Raw genomic sequence first — 19,256 nt, 5'->3', positions numbered from 1 at the left:
ACCAAACCCCTAGGCTTCTCAGTGTGTGAGATGTAATGATACAAGCTGATCACTGAGAAACCTGCTGTAAGCTATTATGGGGTCATGTTCTTCGTCTTGAGATTTGCTGCCTGCTTATGATTGGTCAGTAATACAAGGGATATAAGTACACACCCCCCAGTGAAAACGGTTTAACACCCACCCACTTTGACATAAAAAAAAAAATTAACTCATTAGGTGCCGAATACTTTGATTGCTAATATCTTCGCAACAGAGAGGCAAAAAAATGATTCCACTCTGCAGCCACTATTATATCCTGGGTCCAGTTCAGCATGAATAATTTGACGAGTGACTCTATGTGCAGCTGGAAAAATCCGTAATGTCTGAACTCTGCAATAATTGTTTATTTGTAAGCTTTGCCATTCATGAAGACTAATAGATACAGAAAATATCTTCTTCATTTTCTGTTCAATGTTTTATTTCATTTCTCGCTTTTATATTTTAGGTTATCACTTAGCCACGTGTGGTGTGAGTATTTTGAGTTTTGTTTGTATCTTCTTTTTTTTTCCCATTTCTTTTCATGTTATTTTTTTTTCTTATTTCTTCATTACTTTTTTTTTTCTGTTTTGCAAACTTATCAAAAGCATGTCCTAGATAGATAGTGTGAAGAATGAGCTGTAAGTCAGAGATCACTGCAGTAAGATGAAGAACATGCCCGTCACATTGCGCTGGACTGATTGTTCTGCGCTCACTGAAGGTCATTTCTCTACCATTGCTATCTTGTAATTGGGACAAAGTGTCAAGATGCTCGCTCTGGGGGCCTACTTGGTTTGTTCAAAGCAAAGTCACTGACAACACGGTGATTATTCTTTGTCTGTATTGGCTTTATAGCAGTAAACTGTATATAAACGTAAAAGTGGACCTTGCAGCTACACAGTAAATTCTGGAGATCACTTCTGAGCCACTTCATATTTTTCCAGCGTTTGTTTTATGTTTTAACCTCTTTTTTAACCCATCACTTTGATTGTGAGATTCATTGTAATCCCAGCAATAATCCATACTTTTAACTGTCAGTGAAAATCCCAGTCATGACTTTTAGCAATTCTGTGTGTTACTTGGTTAATTAATGCAGTATTTATTATTAACCCTAGATGGACCTGCATGTTATTTTACACGACTGTCATAAGCTATTAGGTCATGGGTCTACAGATAACTTTTGAAGACTTTTTTGAAGTCTCATGCCATTGCTCTGCTGTCATTCTTGCTTTTCTGAAGGACGGCTGCTGATGAAGGGGCATGTAACTGGACACCTCATGCAGCTTTGTCACCTCTAGTTTCCTAGAGGTGGATGAATGATGCGAAAGCCATCAAATAAGCTGTCCGCCTCCAATAGGCGTATACATTCAAATATGATGGATGACAGAGCACATGGTAACTCCATCTGCACTGTTATAGTCATGTCCCCGTCAGCACATACGCCAGAATCCAATTTTGTGGGGTGTTCGGTCGTAAGCCCCAATGGATCCACTGACATAGGAAAACACGCTGTAGGGGAAATCCGTTAGTTGCAAACAGAAGCATGTTTTGTTGATGCTTACCGTCTTTGCCATTCCTCTACTATTGGCTACTTTTTAGCATTAATAGCACTGTTGTGGTCTGTAAGGGGCCCTACAGAGAGTCTAAAGTAGTCTAAAATCTATCCTGTGCCTCAATGACAGCAATGCTATACCTCCCCCATGCTTTATATTACATCTCTGATTTGTAGAAGCATATAGTAGTGTGTCTGTGCATGGACATCTGATCAGAAAGCTATCACATGAGGAGAATAAGCCTTAGTAAGGGGGCAGTAAAATGGAAGGCTGAGGTGTGTGCAGGAATGTGTACATTAGCCTTAGGCTCTCTTCATATCGACATTATGGTTTCTGCTATAAATGCAAGATGGTCACTGCTCCTTATCTGTTGCATGACTGATGCCAACATAGAAACATCCAAGGTTGGGGGAATAGAAAGACCACGTGGTTCATCATCTCTACCACTTCTAATACATATGTTTTCACTTACTGTTGATTTTCCAGCAACAACTTTTGGATGTTTATTCCAAGCATCTGTTATTCTTTCAGTGAATTAATATTTTCTGGTATTGCTTTCGATACTCTTATTTACTTACACTTGTGTGAAGACACGGGGGGTCGGCGAGTGCCCCAGGTCTGCTAGCCGAAACCACATGGACCAGGAATCGGCCGAAAACCCCTAGGTTGTTTCCTGTAGAATTATAGATCCATGTCCCTCGTGATGGAACCATGATGTAAAATGGCTGCTGTCCTGTCTCTGGTTCTTTTGGATGTATGGATGTCTTGGCAGAATCTCTGGCTGTCTCTCTCTGTCTCTTTATACAGAGGCATGTAGCCAATTTTTAGACTTGACAAGTGTCCCTCATTCTGTATTTACATAAAAGGAGATTAGATCAAGTAGCATTATTTGATTATTGAAACTATTTGCATAGATTTTCCTCCTCTGTTTCCAATGCAAACAAACTGGCAGGCAAGGACAATGCATCTATTTAACATATCCGCAAACATCATTGCATTACTGTTTTGCAAAGATAACAGAAAACAAAATGTAGGAGATATAAATATTCGTCCTACAAGAAGAGTCAGTTTATGATTCTGGGCCTACAGAATTTATGTCTGGTTAACATACAATGCTGTGTCTTTACAACTTGCGTTTAATATCTTTTTAAAATTCCCCTTTCTTGTCCGCTTCATTGGGGGACACAGAACCATGGCTTAGTCTGCTGCCACCTGGAGACTGACACTATTTAACACTTTAAATGAAAATTGTCTCCTCAGCAGGCTATACCTCGCCTGTTAGCCTCAGGCTCCCTCAGTTTTGTGTAGTGTCAGTTAGAGGCAAGGTCTGTCTCAGACCTGTGTTAGGCGTTAAGTGTCTCTTTTTTGTTTTTCAGCTGGATCGTGTTCAGGGTAACAAGTTGTAATTATTTCACCTATGCAGTGACTGAGAGTATAGGCTGTAATTGTGCAGTCCGTATCCTCTCGCATCAGCATGGCCGGGCCAGAGTACATTGACACAGTCAGTGGTCAGGTACTGGGGCATTGGTCCATAAGCCAGCCAGCTTCTGTCAGCCCCATATAGCATGCATGTTGCATGGAACCGAAGTTTAGATTTCGGGTGGAGAGGTGAGTATGGCTCTGTTGCGACTCTGTATGACCTCTTCCACCCCATCACCACCTCTTTCCCACCCCCTTCCTCACCTTTTTCCCCTCCTCCCCTCCCTGTCTCTTAGGGTAGTTTGGGAGGATGACGACAGCTAGGACTGGGGCTTAGTGGTTTGGAGGAGAGGCTTGGGCTTGTGATGCACGGCTGCTGTGTCCTGTCTGCAGCTTGGAATTCAATTTGCTGCCGAGCGCTGTAGACAATTTGCTGTTGTGCATCGTGTGAGTCCGCCCTGCTGGACTTCAGGGATCGCCCCCTACTCTCTGTGCTGGGTCGCGTGATTACCTGGGTAAGGTGTGGTGGACCACGTGGCGGACGTCACTCGGCGGCCCCGCCACCTCTGCTTTTGCGCAGCTGTCCAGTGCTACTTGCATCGATGCTGAGGCAGCGCTATAGTTGTTGCTTGGCTGTTCTGCTAGCCAGTCTGATTCTCCGGCATGCCGTGGCCACTGAGGCGGCAATCAGTGCATCCGGAAGCATCGGTCATTCAACAGAGCTTTCCCAGCACCTGTCCCTTTAGACCCGCCCCTTCTTTTTTCAGCAGCGGCTCTATATTGTGCCGCCGTTTTTTAATTATGGTGCCTGCATGAGATTCTCACTCGCGCCGTCCTGCTTTTGGCACTCGCCAGAGTGCAACAGACACCAGTGACACAGAGGGACTTCAAGATGGGATGTTGACATCAGATTATTAGTTCTCCTCCGTAACTTTTCGTAAACCACTGCTCGCTGTCATTTTTTTTGCCTGCTCTCTGGCTCTTACGTCAGAGTCCAGGAAAGACCCTTCACACCCATCGATGTAGCCCGAAATTGTCGCATATTATGCATTCTTAGCCTGTAATAATTAGATTTGAACAGGGTAATTGGTGGCCTCCTGTAATCCTCCACCTCCCTCCTTTTTATACCAGCTGATATAACATCTGTAATGTTAGAAAAGAGTATAGTTGGCTTGGGCTCATGATCTAGCCCAGTCTGTAGCTGAACTAACCAGGGTATCCAGGATGCTGGTTACTGTTGTTTAACATATGACAATGGCAGCTGCCACTCTGGGAGTTCCGACCGCTGCGGCAAGGGAGTCAGACCTTCCTGCCACAGTGCACCAGTATAACCGGTCTCAGCTGAGATTCAATCCACCTCACTTTACCTCATCCTCCAGGTCTCCCTCCCAGGGAAGACGTGCAATATCGTTTTCCTCCTCTCAGGAGGTACGCTCCGCCTAACACTCAAACTCTAGTTCTAATTCATAGTCTGTGTTAGACCCATATCAGATGGGTAACTTGAGGTAAATGGTGGAGAGTCAGGTTTCGACTGTGGATTTGTCACTAGGTTTGTTGTCAGAGGACCCGCTGCCTTCCACTGAAACAGGCTTCTTTAGGAGAGGCAAGCTCATGGCTAGATGTTTTTCCAACCACAAGGAATTTTGGGAAGTCCTTCACAAAGCATGGGAACACCCTTACAGGCGTGTTCAAAAACACAGTCATATAGAGGTGGTATTCTTGCTTCCAGCGGAATTGGTGGCATTTTGGTCCGCTCCACCTGTGGTAGATATATTGCTTGTATAGGTATATTGCCTGTCTAGGACCATTACCTTACGTCTTGCCGAGGTAGCTGCACTTAGAGACCCCAAAGACAGACGTATGCAGTCTGTGGCTTATTTGCCTTTGAAGCAGCAGTCTTTGCCCTGTGACCTGCTTTCACTGCCACTTGATTATCCAAGGCAGTTACTGCTTGGGCGATTCATTTACATTGCAGGACTCCCAGGAGGTGGCGCAAATGGATATTGTGGATCAGATCGCAGATATTTATCTTCAGCATCATTAGATGCGGGTGAATTCTCTACCTAGGCAGCAAACAATTGTTTGGCCATTTTTCATAATTTATGGTTCAAAGTATGAAGAGCAGATTTGGCTCCGGATAAGTCTCTTACAGGTTTACCATTTTTGTTTGGTAGGAAATTGGACTGGATTATTGCTGAGGCCACAGGCAGAGACGTTATGCACTGCTTGCAAGCTGAAGGGCAGCTGCTGGAATACTCACTTCTCTGCACGCCGGAATAGTGTGCGTGTAGAGCAGTGAGTATTCATTGCTCTTCAGTAGCGCGCATAGTGTCAGCCACCGGCTTCCTGCAGTCACGTGTGCCGCTATTAAAGAGAAATGAATATTCACCGCAGGTATTGGTTGATGTTGCCCCTTTTAATCCAGGGGGCCATTTTCCGCCACTTGTCGGTTCAGGGATCCTGGAACAATCAGGAGAGACTTCTTCCCATCAATGTATTAGAGCTCAGAGCCATCTGTTTGGCTCTTCTACATTGGCAGCCCCTGATTCTAAGATTGCTCATTAGGATCCAGTCAGACAATGCCATAGCAGTGACCTTTATCAACTGTCAAGTAGGGACACGGAGTCTACCCGCCATGTCAGCGATGGTGGAGAGGTCAAAGTTCATCTAATCTCAGCGGTTCATATACCCAGAGTGGACAACTGGGTGACAGTCTTTTTAAGCCACCAGCAGCTAGCAGCAGGAGAATGAGCTCTTCACCCAGAGGTGTTCAAGCCGATTTGTGGTCAGTGGGGTACACCAGATGTCGATCTATTGGCATCCAGGCTAAACCACAGGGTACCGAAATTTGTTGCAAGCTCTCAGGATCCTCAGGCAGTCGCAGCTGACGCATTGGCAGTTCCCAGGTCCCAGTTTTCCCTTCCTTGCCTATTTCCGCCTCTACCTCTTCTGCCTAAACTCCTCAAGAAAGTCAAGGCATGGGGGATTCCAGTTATCCTCATTACACTAGACAGGCCTCAGATGGCCTTTTACGTGGACTTGATAAACCTTTTGGCTCATGTCCCTTGGACTCTTCCTCCAGATCCTCTGTCTCAGGGTCCGTTCTTGCACCAGAATTTAATCTCTCAGTTTAACGGCATGTCTATTGAATCGGCGATTCTGAGGGCAGAGGGTTTGTCAGAATAAGTCATCCAAACCATGATCGGAGCACAGAATCCCTCATCACTGCGCACCTATCGCCACATTTGCAGGACCTACTTTCGCTGTTGTCAGTTTTCTGGAACTTCTGCAATATTTTTTCTCTGCCTGTACTGCTCTCGTTCTTGCAGTTGGGGCTGGAGTCAGGGTTGTCACTTAATTCTCTCAGTGGAACAGGTGTCCACCTTGGCTGTTTTGTTTCAGAGAGGTGTTCCCTTTAGGCCTGAGATCAGGACTTTTTTCAAGGGATAGTGAGCGCTAGACCAGCCTGTCGGCCTCCCCTTGATCCATGGGACCTTAATCTAGTCTTGGAGGTTCTTCAGTCTCCACCATTTGAGCCCCTGAGGGAGATTTCTGTGCTTCATCTTACTTTCCTTATAGCCATCACCTCTATTAATAGAGTATCAGAGCTTGCGGCTCTCTTTTGTCGAGCTTCTTACCTCGTCCTAGTATGCCTCTAGCCAAAGTGAACATTTATATGATCTTTTTGAATATTTGTATGTCCCAGAATAAGGCAATGTTGACACCTGTTCCGTCCTTCTTCCCAAGGTAGTTTCAGCTTTCCACCTTAACGAGGACATTGTCTTGCCTTCCTTTTGTCCTGCGTCATTTCATCCAATCGAGAAGGCTTTGTACAAATTAGCTGTTGTCAGGGCTGTACGGTGTTATTTATCAGCCATTCAAACAGTCTGATTCCTTGTTTGTCACATCAGACAGCCCTCGCAGGGGACAATTATTGTTTGTTGGATTAGAGCAGCCTTCATTCATGCATATAAGACGAAGGTGCCTCCTTTTAGGGTTTTTTGCTTTTGAGGGCTTCTTGGGCTGTTCAGCACCAAGCATCGGTCCTGGAACTCTCAACTCTGTAGAGCAGCTACTTGGTCATCGGTACTTTCCTTCTCCAATTTTACAGGGTCCACGTCTTTGCTTCTGTGGATGGAATATTTTCATGTGGCAGTTGCTCAGGCTTTGGCCTGAGCAAGAGTGAAGGATTTGATAGTAACAGTATGGTTTATATTACCACCCCAGGGACCACTTAAAAGACATCCCACGGTTCTCTGTGTGCCCCAATGAAGCAACTGAGAAATAATAAGAGAGAGTCTTCATTGGGGGACACCGCCCCCACTGTTAGTGTCCCCGTTGTTCGTACATTTAGGTTATTTTCTTCTCTTGAGGTGTAGTTGAATTATTTTTTTGAAATGCTTGAATTTTTTTATTTTTTTTTTGTTTGCTTCTCCTGCTTTCTCGGTAAACTGAGGGAGCCTAAGGCTAGCAGGCAAGGTATAGTCTGCTGGGGAGGAGCCAATTTTCATTTAGAATGTAATAATAATGTCAGCCTCAAGATGGCAGCAGACTATCCCATGGTTCTGTGTGTCCCCCATGAAGACTATCGAGAAACAGATTTTACAGTGAGTACCAAAAATCTTTACTTCTCAAAACATTATTTAACCCCATGGTGCTAAATTACAGATATCTCCATCATGAGCGCTGTTAAATTAATGCTTAAAGAGAACCTTTCATCAATTTTTTTTTATGTTGAACTGGACACACAATGTAATAGTGACAGCAAAGTGAAATAAAATATTTTAATTTTTTTATTTTGCCATTCCATTACAGAAATATTAGCAATCAAAGTTTTTAGTACTTAATCTGCTAACTTTTTTTAAGTTCATGTGAGTGTTATCAGATGTTTTTCACTGGGGGCGTGTACTTTATCCCCTGTATGATACTGACCAATCATAAGCGGGCTGCAACACTAGAGAAAGAAGGACATTCCCCCACCATAGTTTTGAGCATGTTTTTTAGTATGTGAGATGTGTAGTGTCTGATCTGATGGTCTAATACTGCATGAGTTAGTGTGGGGGGAGCGGCAGTGTAGCTGTGTCACATTAGAAGCATTTTTATCAACACTCCTAGCACTGACATCTTCTGTACTGCCCCTCCCCCACACTGCCTGTCTGTAAATGTATCAGTATCACACTTATGTCTGTTGTGCTCACGTTGTGATTGCTCTGCAGTGAGATCAGAGCAGGGTTTTATTATATACTAGATGGTGGCCCAATTCTAACGCATCGGGTATTCTAGAATATGCATGTCCACGTAGTATATTGCCCAGTCACGTAGTATATTGCCCAGTCACGTAGTATATTGCCCAGTCACGTAGTATATTGCCCAGTCACGTAGTATATTGCCCAGCCACGTAGTATATTGCCCAGCCACGTAGTATATTGCCCGGCCACGTAGTATATTGCCCAGCCACGTAGTATATTGTCAAGTCACGTAGTATATTGCCCAGCGACGTAGTATATTGCTCAGCGCCGTAGTATATTGCCCAATTACGTAGTATTTTGGCCAGCAACGTAGTATATTGCCCAGTTACGTAGTATATTGCCCAATGACGTAGTATACAGCACAGAGCCACGTAGTATATTGCCCAGTGACGTAGTATACAGCACAGAGCCACGCAGTATATTGCACAGCGAAGTAGTATACAGCACAGAGCCACGTAGTATATTGGCCAGTCACGTAGTATATTGCCCAGCCACGTTTGTCACAGGTTAAAAAATAAACATATACTCACCTTTCCGAGGGCCCCTTGTAGGCACGGCAGCTTCCGGTCCCAGGGTTGGTCTGAGCGCAGGACCTGTGATGACGTCGCGGTCACATGACCGCGTAGCGGGCACATGACCGTGACGTCACGTCAGGTCCTTTCCGCGCAGGCGCGCAGGACTTGTGAATATCATCGCGGTCACATGACCGTGACGTCATGGCAGGTCCTTCTGCCATACCATCTTTGCCACCGCAACCTGCAACGGAAGATGGCGGGCGGCGCGAGCGGCTCAGCGGACTACAGAGGGTGAGTATAGCAGGTTTTTTTAAAATTATATTTAACATTACATTTTGTACTATTGATGCCGCATAGGCAGCGTCAATAGTACAAAGTTGGGGACACACAGGGTTAATAGCGGCGGTAACTGAGTGCGTTACCCGTGGCATAACGCGGTCCGTTACCGCCGGCATTAACCCTGTGTGAGTGGTGACCGGACGGGTGTATGCGGGCGCTGGGCAGTGAGTGCGGGGAGTAAGGAGCGGCCATTTTTTTCCGGACTGTGCGCGTCGCTGATTGGTCGCGGCAGCCATGACAGGCAGCTGGCGAGACCAATCAGCCAACGAATAACCGCGACAGACAGAAGGACAGACAGACAGACGGAAGAGACCCTTAGACAATTATATAGTAGATCACACATGAGCATTCCAGAACAGACAGGCTGCTCTTGTGTGAGATGAAATGACACCCCTGATCTCACTGCAGAGCAAGTACAAGTTGCTGGAAAACAGCAGGCATACATGTGATTACTGACACATTGTAATGTGACACAGTTAAACTTACCCCTCCCGCAAACACTGACTGACGCATTTGGGAGGTTAGACCAGAAGATCAGGGCTCTTTGTCATTATATGTCTAACACATCTGCTGTTAGCTACACTGGGGGCGTGTTCTTCTTACTTTGAGTTTTGCTGCCTGCTAATTCGTCACTGTCATGCAGTGGGAAAAGTTCACGCCCCCCGTGAAAACTTTGACAACAACTTGGACTTAACTTTTTTTTGTAACTCTTTTGGTGCCAAATACTTTGATTTGCTAATATCTCCACAACAGAAAGACAAGCCACTATTGGACATAATCCAGTTGAACATGAAAAATCTGGTGATTGTTGAAAGGTCCTCTTTTAAAAAGGACATATCCATCATTGGGAAAACATTGCCTCTGCATCCACAAAATTAGCTGTGTGAGCACGACTGATATATCTAGTCAGGTTCCTGCTAAAACTGCAGGGATCAGTGACAGCATAGATCCCTGCAGTTTAACCTCCAAGATATCGCAGTCAATTGGGCACTCAGTTTCTGGGTGTTTAGACATAGAGAGCACATTGCCCCCACGCGCACACCCTTTCTTGACCTAATCACAGGGGGCCTAACAATGGCCCATGTGGCTGCCGTTTTGGTCCTCCTATTAGACCCAGCCAAAAGCTGGCAGACATAATACACTGCTAGACAGAGGTATCATAGAGTGTTATATGAGCTATACGAGTCATTTGAGTTGTGTTTACCACCAGAAGTTATATTGTAGGTATATTCTGTTCTCTTAGTGAGGGGCAGGGATAAGATTGGCCATTATTAGCTTATTGAAGATCCATTATGTTTTGTTCTGCCTCACAGACAATCTTGCTGACTTTTAGACACTTTATTTAGCTGTCTTCTTCCCGCTTCTGATCCCTTTAGTTTAACATCAGAGCCATGGAACAGATGAAGGCAATTTCATTGTCTCGGCTGACAGGTTATTGTACGGTATAGTGTGCACTATACCCGAGACTAAATCTTGTCAGATAGGATAGTTTAATCTTTACGACGATGCTGATTACAGGTATCAAAGTAATGGGCAATTTGCAGAGGCAACAAATCCCCTGAGGCCGCCGTTCTCGCGTTACATGGCTCTAATTGGCTTATTTGTGGATGATGTCAAGCTCTGTAAACCAAGGCATTTAGGGACATGCAACTTCTACCTTCTTTCTAAACTTACCTGTGACTTTGGATTCCTCTGATCATTAATTGTCTCTAAAGTTTAGCTTCATTGCCTAATAAAAAAGCCTTCTTATAATGTGTATATTGAATATAGTAATGTTTCTCTTCTATCCGCAGTCTTATCTTTCTGAAGCCAAACTTAGGGGCCATGGATTTCTTTGAGCTCATGTGGATTGTGGGCATCTCGGACTTTGTTCTGAAATACATCACAGTATCTCTGAAGTGTCTGATCCTCTCTCTTCCCAGGATTGTCATAGCTGTGAAGTCTAAGGTAACTAGGCCTATGCTAATTTCCAACCTACCATCTCCACTTTAGTTTACTTAAGGGCCTTTGGCTCTGTCTCGAGCCGTGATGACTTGATAAATGAACGATCTGTAGGAAGATCGATATTGTGCAAGCCTAGATAGGTCCACCAGGGTCTTCTCCGCCATTATCTCGATTGTATCAAGCCATCGGGTTGCTGGTCTCCCTCTTTTCCTTGTTCCTTCTATTCTATCTACCATGTTGTCCTTCTCCAGTGATTGCTCTCTTGTATGATGTGTCCAAAGTCGGCAAGTTGTAGCTTGGTGATCCATGCTTGGAGTAAATCTCCACAACACCAGTTTAATCTCATCATTTTTCATTACTAGGTTGTACATGGCAGGTAAAGTTAAAGGGCTATTGCAGTCATTTGAGTAATAAGATAGGATTTTTTTTTATCAATATAAATTATTTATTCCCATTATACACAAAGCCACCCTTGTGGCTTTACACTGGAGCTTGGCTAAGATACTGGGTATTTTAGAGAAACATAAATGGCCTAGTGTTTTACTTGCGTGCATTATGAATGCTGTGTGTACTGATCTTGCCTTTCCCTGAAGAAGAGAAGCAAGTTAATATATGAGCCTCACCCCAGGGAATGCAAAGAGCAGCACATCATAGTGTAACGGGTGCATGGGAAATGTAGTCCTAGCAGCAGCCTATGAATTTGGAAACCAGTTCAGTGCATGCCGGCTGAGGTAGACGGTGTTACCATCTGGGGGTAGTGCCAAGGTAAATTGGGGATAGCTGCTGTCTATAATTTATGTTTTACACAGATATGTCCATCGTTAAGTGATCCTTTCTTGAATTGCTTCAAGGGCGTTTACTATTTTCACAAATGGTGCCCAAATGGTCCGCTGCTTCTCTAGTCTCTTTGTTTTGGCAACAGCTTTCATGTCATGACCACTGCAGCCAGTCATCGCGCTCTATGACTCTGCTGATATAGGTGGCATGAGCTACAGAGCTCTGTGATCGACTGCAGCTGTAATGTGATGTGGTAGCTTCAGCCAAAACACAGCGCCAAGAGCAGCGGTGAGTTCACGAGCACAGAGCTCATTACTGCTGCAGTTGATCACTGAGCTCCATAGTTTCTACCATCTCCATCAGAAGAGCTATGAAGCTCAGTGACTGGCTGCAGCTGTGATATGCTGTGTTTGTTGGAGACCCAGCCCTAGACTGGGACAGGATCTGCACTATATGAGTTTAATATTTTACAACAATGCAATTGCCTGGGTACCTCTTTTTTTTTTTTAAAGTAGAAAACCCCATTAAGATATGCTGTATGTCATGATAACAATTCAATACAATTTTGTGCCATCCAGTAAAAATATATATGTTTAACATGGAAGCCATGATGGATGGCATGCTTCACAGGCATCGATCACAACCATTAGCAATGAAAAGCCCCCTTCTTCTATCTAACTTCTCAGATGTACTAGTTACTATTAAGTATTCATCTAATGGGTTAAACAGCGGGGATCTGAATGACCAGATCTTATGTTTTATAAGGATCCTGGCTATGTGTATCAGCTGCACTTCTGCTGCTGACCTCTCTCGTACCATGCAGCACCATGTATGATGAATATATCAGTCATATTTGGGCGATGGGTATTCACCATTGACTGAGGTGGTTAACATCTGTTGTCTCTTGATCAAGGTGCCTCCTGTGAAACAATATATTGATAATTTCTGCATTAACTGCAATTCAAGCAAGGGGTGCAAAGGCAGCAGTCTAACCCGGTGCCCATATGAGCTCTAAGGCTGCATATATAGACATTAGTATTACAAATGGGGTCCTGTTATAGATCATGGAGTGATCGTCACTGCACTTACTGTAAGGATGACTTTGTTTTAATTTACGTAGTAAACCTGCATAGAGCTACAAACTATGAAAGTAAAGCAGAAGCCGTTCTACTAATGCAGTAATTAAAAGCACCAAATGAACACTTTAAATAAATAGAATCATTTTTTACATTACCTCATGGCCTGGAATAATCAATAGGCGGCTCTATTAGGCTGGACAGGAGGATTTCTGTAGCTGACCACCATGTAATGCAAGCTGCTATGACTCCCTTACTCCCTTTATAAACCAGTTAAGTGGTCTGTTGAATAGACCACTCTGTAAGGAGCAAATTGACCTATTACATAAAGTAAAAGTAAGCGAAGTAATGCAGAATTAAGGAGCCAAGTAGTCCGATATAGACATGACCTGTTTATGTTATGTAATTGGTAAATGGTTATCGATGTGTGCGGCGTCTTCTCCTGTTTTCGTTACCTATATGCCCTGGATGTCTCAGTCAGTGACAACAAAGTCCTTATTTTCAATTATTTGCACCCACCTGCCAGTAGCACCAGAAAAAATTCTTCCCCATGCACCCTGATTTGTTTTAAACCTAACTACTGTAAGTCACTGAGGTATTCCCCTCTCTAAACTCTTCCCTCTCCAACCAATTCTGAGTGCAGCAGTAAGGCTTATATTTGTGGCCAACCATTACACTGATGTCTCCATGCTGTGCCAGTCACTACACTGGTGGCCCATTCACTGTGGTCTGCAAATTCAAACTTGTTAACTCAGACCTGCAAAGCTGTCCAAAGTGTTGCACTGCTCAATTTATCTGCCCTGATGCACATCTACTACACTACCAGTGTTTTCCATTCTCCCATTCACGTTTTGAAAACTTTCTTCAGCTGCACCAATTCTCAAGAATGCACCCCCCATCAGATCTAATGTGTATGGGGGGCTTTAGCCTAACTACAGGGAACATCCTGTTTAAATGTGAATACTAATAAGGCCCCTTCCCCATCCCTACAAGTCCACAAAAGTTCAACTGACTTTTCAGGCCTCTGGGTAAAAAAAGTGTTTCCAAATTATTATGCAAATTGGATTTAAGTATCATAAAGAATTAATTGTTTTGTTTTTCAAATAAACTCATGGATGGTATTGTGTGTCAGGGCTCAATGGATCACTGAAATCAATCTTAAACACGTGATAATTAGTTTTCCAGGTGATTCTAATTAAAGGAAAACTACTTAAAAATGATGTTCCACAATGTTAAGCAAGCCACAGTTTTCAAGTAACATGGGAAAGAAAAAGGATCTCTCTGCTGCTGAAAAGCATCAAATAGTGCAATGCCTTGGTCAAGGGATGAAAACATTAGATATTTCCTGAAAACTTAAGCGTGATCATCGTACTGTTAAGAGATTTGTGGCTGAATCTGAGCACAGACGTGTTCGTGCTGATAAAGGCATAATGAGGAAGGTTTCTGCCAGGCAAGTTCATCAGATTAAGAGAGCAGCTGCTAAAAATCCATTACAAACCAGCGAACAGATATTTGAAGCTGCTGGTGCCTCTGGAGTCCCTCAGACCTCAAGGTGTAGGATCCTTCATTGACTTGCTTTGGTTCATAAACCTACTATTCGGCCACCCCAAAACAGTGTTCACAAGCAGAAACGGTTGCAGTGGGCCCTGACATACATGAAGACTAATTTTCAAACAGTCTTGTTTACTGATGACCCTGGATGGTCCAGATGGATGGAGTAGTAGATGGTTGGTGGATGGCCACCATGTCCCAACAAGACTGTGTCGTCGGCAAGGAGGTGGGGGAGTCATGTTTTGGGCCGGAATCATGGGGAAACAGCTGGTAGGGCCCTTTAAGGTTCCTGAAGGTGTGAAAATGACCTCTGCAAAGTATATAGAGTTTCTGACTGACAACTTTCTTCCATGGTATAAAAAGCAGAAATGTGCCTTGAGGAGCAAAATCATCTTCATGCATGACAATGCACCATCTCATGCTGCAAAGAATACCTTGGAGTCATTGGCTGCTATGGGCATAAAAGGAGATAAACTCATGGTGTGGCCACCATCTTCCCCTGTCCTCAACCCTATAGAGAACCTTTGGAGTATCATCAAGCAAAAGATCTATGAGGGTGGGAGGCCGTTCACATCAAAACAGCAGCTCTGGGAGGCTATTCTGACTTCATACAAAGAAATACAAGCAGAAACTCTCCCAAAACTCACAAGTTCAATGGATGCAAGAATTATGAAGGTGATATCAAAGAAGGGTTCCTATGTTAACATGTAACTTGGCCTGTTAGGATGTTTTGGAGTTAAATAGCTTTTTTGTTCAGTGAATGTGACCTCCTAATGCTGCAAATTCCACAAATGAGCATTTTCAGTTCTTTAAAACAAATTAAATGTTTAGAAATTCTACTGTGTCTAATAATTTGGACCAGTGCATTTTGAGGTTTTATTCATTTTGGAGGTTATACTGTTATCATTGGGAGGTTTCTTCATTAAAATTCGATGTATACTCTAACGCAGTGTTCCCCAAGTCCGGTCCTCAAGAGCCACCAACAGGTCATGTTTTCAGGATTTCCTTAGTATTGCACAGGTGATAATTGCATCACCTGGACAGGCAAGCATTCAATGACCTGCGCAATACTAAGGAAATCCTCAAAACATGACCTGTTGGTGGCTCTTGAGGACCGGAGTTGGGGAACACTGCTCTAACAGGTGATGACTTTTATTAGATTGACTGTCATTTGCACCGACCATTTAGGAAAATCCGACAAAAATATAATTTACATAATAATTTGGAACATGGTGTATTTTTGATTCCAGCGATGTGTCACTCACTGGGCTGCCTGATACCGTTTGTATAAATTCATTGTTTTTTCAGGAGGAGATTATCCTTAAGAGGACTAGTAAACAGGCTGCCAGGTAGTCAACCTCGCCCCCATTATTGTTTGATAACTCTCTACCTGTGTACGGTGCATAAAGCTGTCAATCAGTGGTGTGGTTGGGGTTATACAGAGCTCAACATTCAGAGAACTGATACATCTGCAAGAGATAAAACAGGGATTTTGTCAAATCTGCAATAAAGTAAGTGGCATCAGGATCTCTGCCCTACATCATTCAGCTCTCAATGTTTCCTATTGCTCATTGAGGCTCTTGGGAGGAGACTAGATTTCTAGGTTGTGGTCTGCACCTATGGGAAATATGTCAAACACCTTTCATAGGTGAAAATGCCGTAGGCACGAGATAGTGGTGAAAACATAGGACTGTTTATGTATAGATTTATGCCAGGCATATTGTATATGGGAAGATCTGTGGCAGTTACTACTGTACTGTATATGGGGTCACACAATGCAGCACTAGGACATAGGGCAGCATTTTGTATGCGTGCATACGGCTCCACTGTACATTGAAGGGCATATCCCTGCCCTACATAAGGTAGGTAAATGGCTGCAGATTATTGGGGGGCATGTAGCTAACTTTGTATTCGGGAGCATGCAACAATCATTGTACTGGGTGCCGTCACTGTAAGTTGAGGCTCTGAGAACGCAGAGAAAGACATGCCAGAAGGTCTGTTACAGACTTTGCTCTGTCATTTGATATACGGAAGACTTTTTTACAAAAGGCTTGAAAACAGAATTAATATACACTGTACTCTGACCTAAATATCCATGTTCTTAACAAGCTTTGCTTTGGCACTAAAGTAGGTCAGCTTAGTACTTTAGTCATAATTACCATTTACATATATATGTCTTAGTCACAACCCCTCCGGAGTTTGTGAGATAATATATAGCAGGCTGTTCATGGGTCATCTCCATTTCTAGCCTAAAACCGTAGCCTAGGACATAGATGGCTTATACAACTGTAGGCACATGAAGTCTATCCAAGCCAGAGATGTACAGTGACCAAGTTCTCATCCTATGACACTTTGCATGTACACCTCCAGCATTCATTTTGACGTCCTTAGACCTTCTAACCTTAGCCCCGGACCTGCACATTACGGAAACTATTTCCAAAAGGAACCCATTAACTGGGGTAGATTTTTGTTGGCAGATCCAGGCAATTTAGGTTGAATTTTCAGGTAATATTGTTCTCAATCACCCTTGGCTTCGTCCTAAAAGGTTTCTGTTCTCAGAACAGAAGAACAATAAAAAGTGGAAATCTTACGGAGCAATTATTGGTCATTGACACCAGTCAGAATCTATCACAAAATAGGTCCGGACAGATCCTTCATGTGCATCGTAGATATGTGAAAACTGAACCCCTGACACCAGAGCTTCATCTGTCACTAGATTATCACTAGGTGACCTGGTTATGCACATCTAATACATATGGCGACTTCTACCCTATTTACTATCGCACACATTCAGCTTGACCGTGACAAGTGGTAGACGGCCTCTACGTGCTGTGAGGGTGGCATTTCTAAATCTAATTTACATGCTGATTTTTTTATACAATACACATAGAGATGAGCATTTTCATTGGCGCTGCCTTAGTCATACAACCAGTCCTCTGTGGCAGCTGTTTTGAATTTCTATGCCCTCGGCATACTGGACATCCATGGTGCATTCTAGACCCTACATCGTCAGGATGTCATAGCCCAAGACACATGAGTAGTGATGATTGAACGTGCTCAGACAAGGAGTTATCGGAGCATGCTCATATGCTAACGTGTCTTTGGCGTGCTCAAATAATATGTTCAAGTACCCGCGCTGGCCTACATGTCTCGCGGCTGTTTGACACCCGCAACACATGCAGGGATTACCTGTTTGTTAGACAATCCATGCATGTGTTGCGGCTGTCAAACAGCCATGAGACAGGCAGCCATGGGGATTCAGACATTTTTGAGCACACCAAAATCACTCTGTTAGCACCCGAGCATGCTTATCCGAGCACGTTCCATCATCACTAGTCATGAGAATGCAGCCAAAGACACTAAGGATGCAGGGCCAAAGATGGAAGCAGACCGACGCGGAGGACCATAGTGGACACTAGACCAGTTCAGTAGGAAACCTATTGCTTTAATACGTAGGATAAGGATGTAATCTTGAGTTACGCTCATCGTAGTCATTAAAAGTTCTTTTTGGGCTAACAGGGGTTAAATAAATGGAAAAGCCTTGTATAAGGAGAAATAAAAGTATATACATGGAGCCATTTTAAGACGGTTTTAAGTGTAAGGTTTTTTCCATTGCGTCTATGTGGTGCAGTGTGAAGTTTTGTTCGTTTCTGAAGGCCGTGCTGCAGAATAGTAATAACCTTTTGTCTTGTAAGTAGGCCTGGCCCCTGTGAAGTTCGGTCATTGTGAGTTTTCATTGGTCCACAATTCCCAGCTTATCATTGGCAGACAAGTGCCACCGGCAGATCAATTAACTTTTGGCACACAAGGAATGCAGCCAGGCAGCTCTTCATTTGTGCCTGGCCCCGCTCCAAGCTTGGCGCCCCCTCCTTCCTCTCTTTCTTTAGTATCTTTTTTGTTTTTGGAGAGAATTAATATGCTAAAGCTGAACAGACAGGAATGATCTCTCCTGAGATAAATTGCTTCATCGGAAAAGGTTGAGAGTCGCTCCGCATCCCCCACCACCATCCACCGACAAATGGGAGCAGTCATTAATCCTTGTCATCTTGCTAGTGGATGATAGGGAGGAAAGGCACCCCAGATTCTCACCAAGGCTTTGTCTCACATGAAGGATTCATCTTTTTCAGATGAAATCAGCATCGGACTAAGCAGCTATAATGGGAGGCTTTTATTAACTCTCCACCGTGCCCCATGTCCGATGACTAAACTTCTGCTGCTTTACAAGGCTGGACTATTTAACTGTAGAAATTGTTTAAGCTTAAGTATAAATTATGTTCTGGATTTTTTTTTTTTTTTTGCTTTTAGATTTTTCGTGACTTTTAAATCTTCTTATGATTTACTAATGATGTACACGGTATATGCACTGCAGTACAACATGGTTCAGCGCACATGAAATTCTACAATTCCTTACAGTTGTCATTTGGTTAAGTCTCATTGTGTTGTAATCTGTACATTCACATACTAAGAGTAAACTGAGGCTATGTGCATACGTCAGGATTTCTTGCAGAAATTTCCTGACGAAAACCGGACATTTCTGCCAGAAATCCGCATGCATTTTTTTCGCGTTTTTTGTGCGTTTTTTTCGTGTTTTTTCCCAATGCATTAAATAGCGAGAAAACGCAAAAAATCCGCAAAATTAATGAACGTGTTCATTTTTTTACCGCGATGCGTTTTTTTCACGGAAAAAAAACGCATCATGTGCACAAAAATTGCGGAATGCATTCTAAATGATAGGATGCATATGTATGCGGTTTTTATGCGTTTTTATTGCGAAAAAAACGCGAAAATTCCTGAACTTGTGCACATACCCTCAGCGTA

The 19,256-nt window shown here is 43.5% G+C and overlaps 1 protein-coding gene across 4 annotated transcripts in view; it reads left to right on the top strand.

The window, feature by feature from the left end:
* The window catches only part of RNFT2 (ring finger protein, transmembrane 2), a 110,138-nt gene that overhangs the window by 20,894 nt on the left and 69,988 nt on the right, over nucleotides 1–19,256 (top strand). For all 4 annotated transcript variants that reach the window (XR_013222182.1, XM_077292353.1, XM_077292367.1 and 1 more), the window contains exon 6: nucleotides 10,884–11,037. Coding sequence is in view for 3 of the 4 variants with exons in the window: in XM_077292353.1 (XP_077148468.1) it covers nucleotides 10,884–11,037 (154 nt within the window). In the remaining variant the exon portion in view is untranslated. The remainder of the gene's footprint in view (nucleotides 1–10,883; nucleotides 11,038–19,256) is intronic.

This window comes from Ranitomeya variabilis, chromosome 1, assembly GCF_051348905.1.
Source record: "Ranitomeya variabilis isolate aRanVar5 chromosome 1, aRanVar5.hap1, whole genome shotgun sequence".
NCBI lineage: Eukaryota > Metazoa > Chordata > Amphibia > Anura > Dendrobatidae > Ranitomeya > Ranitomeya variabilis.
Note: the sequence above shows the minus strand (reverse complement) of the source record. Positions and strands in the feature narration are given on the sequence as shown.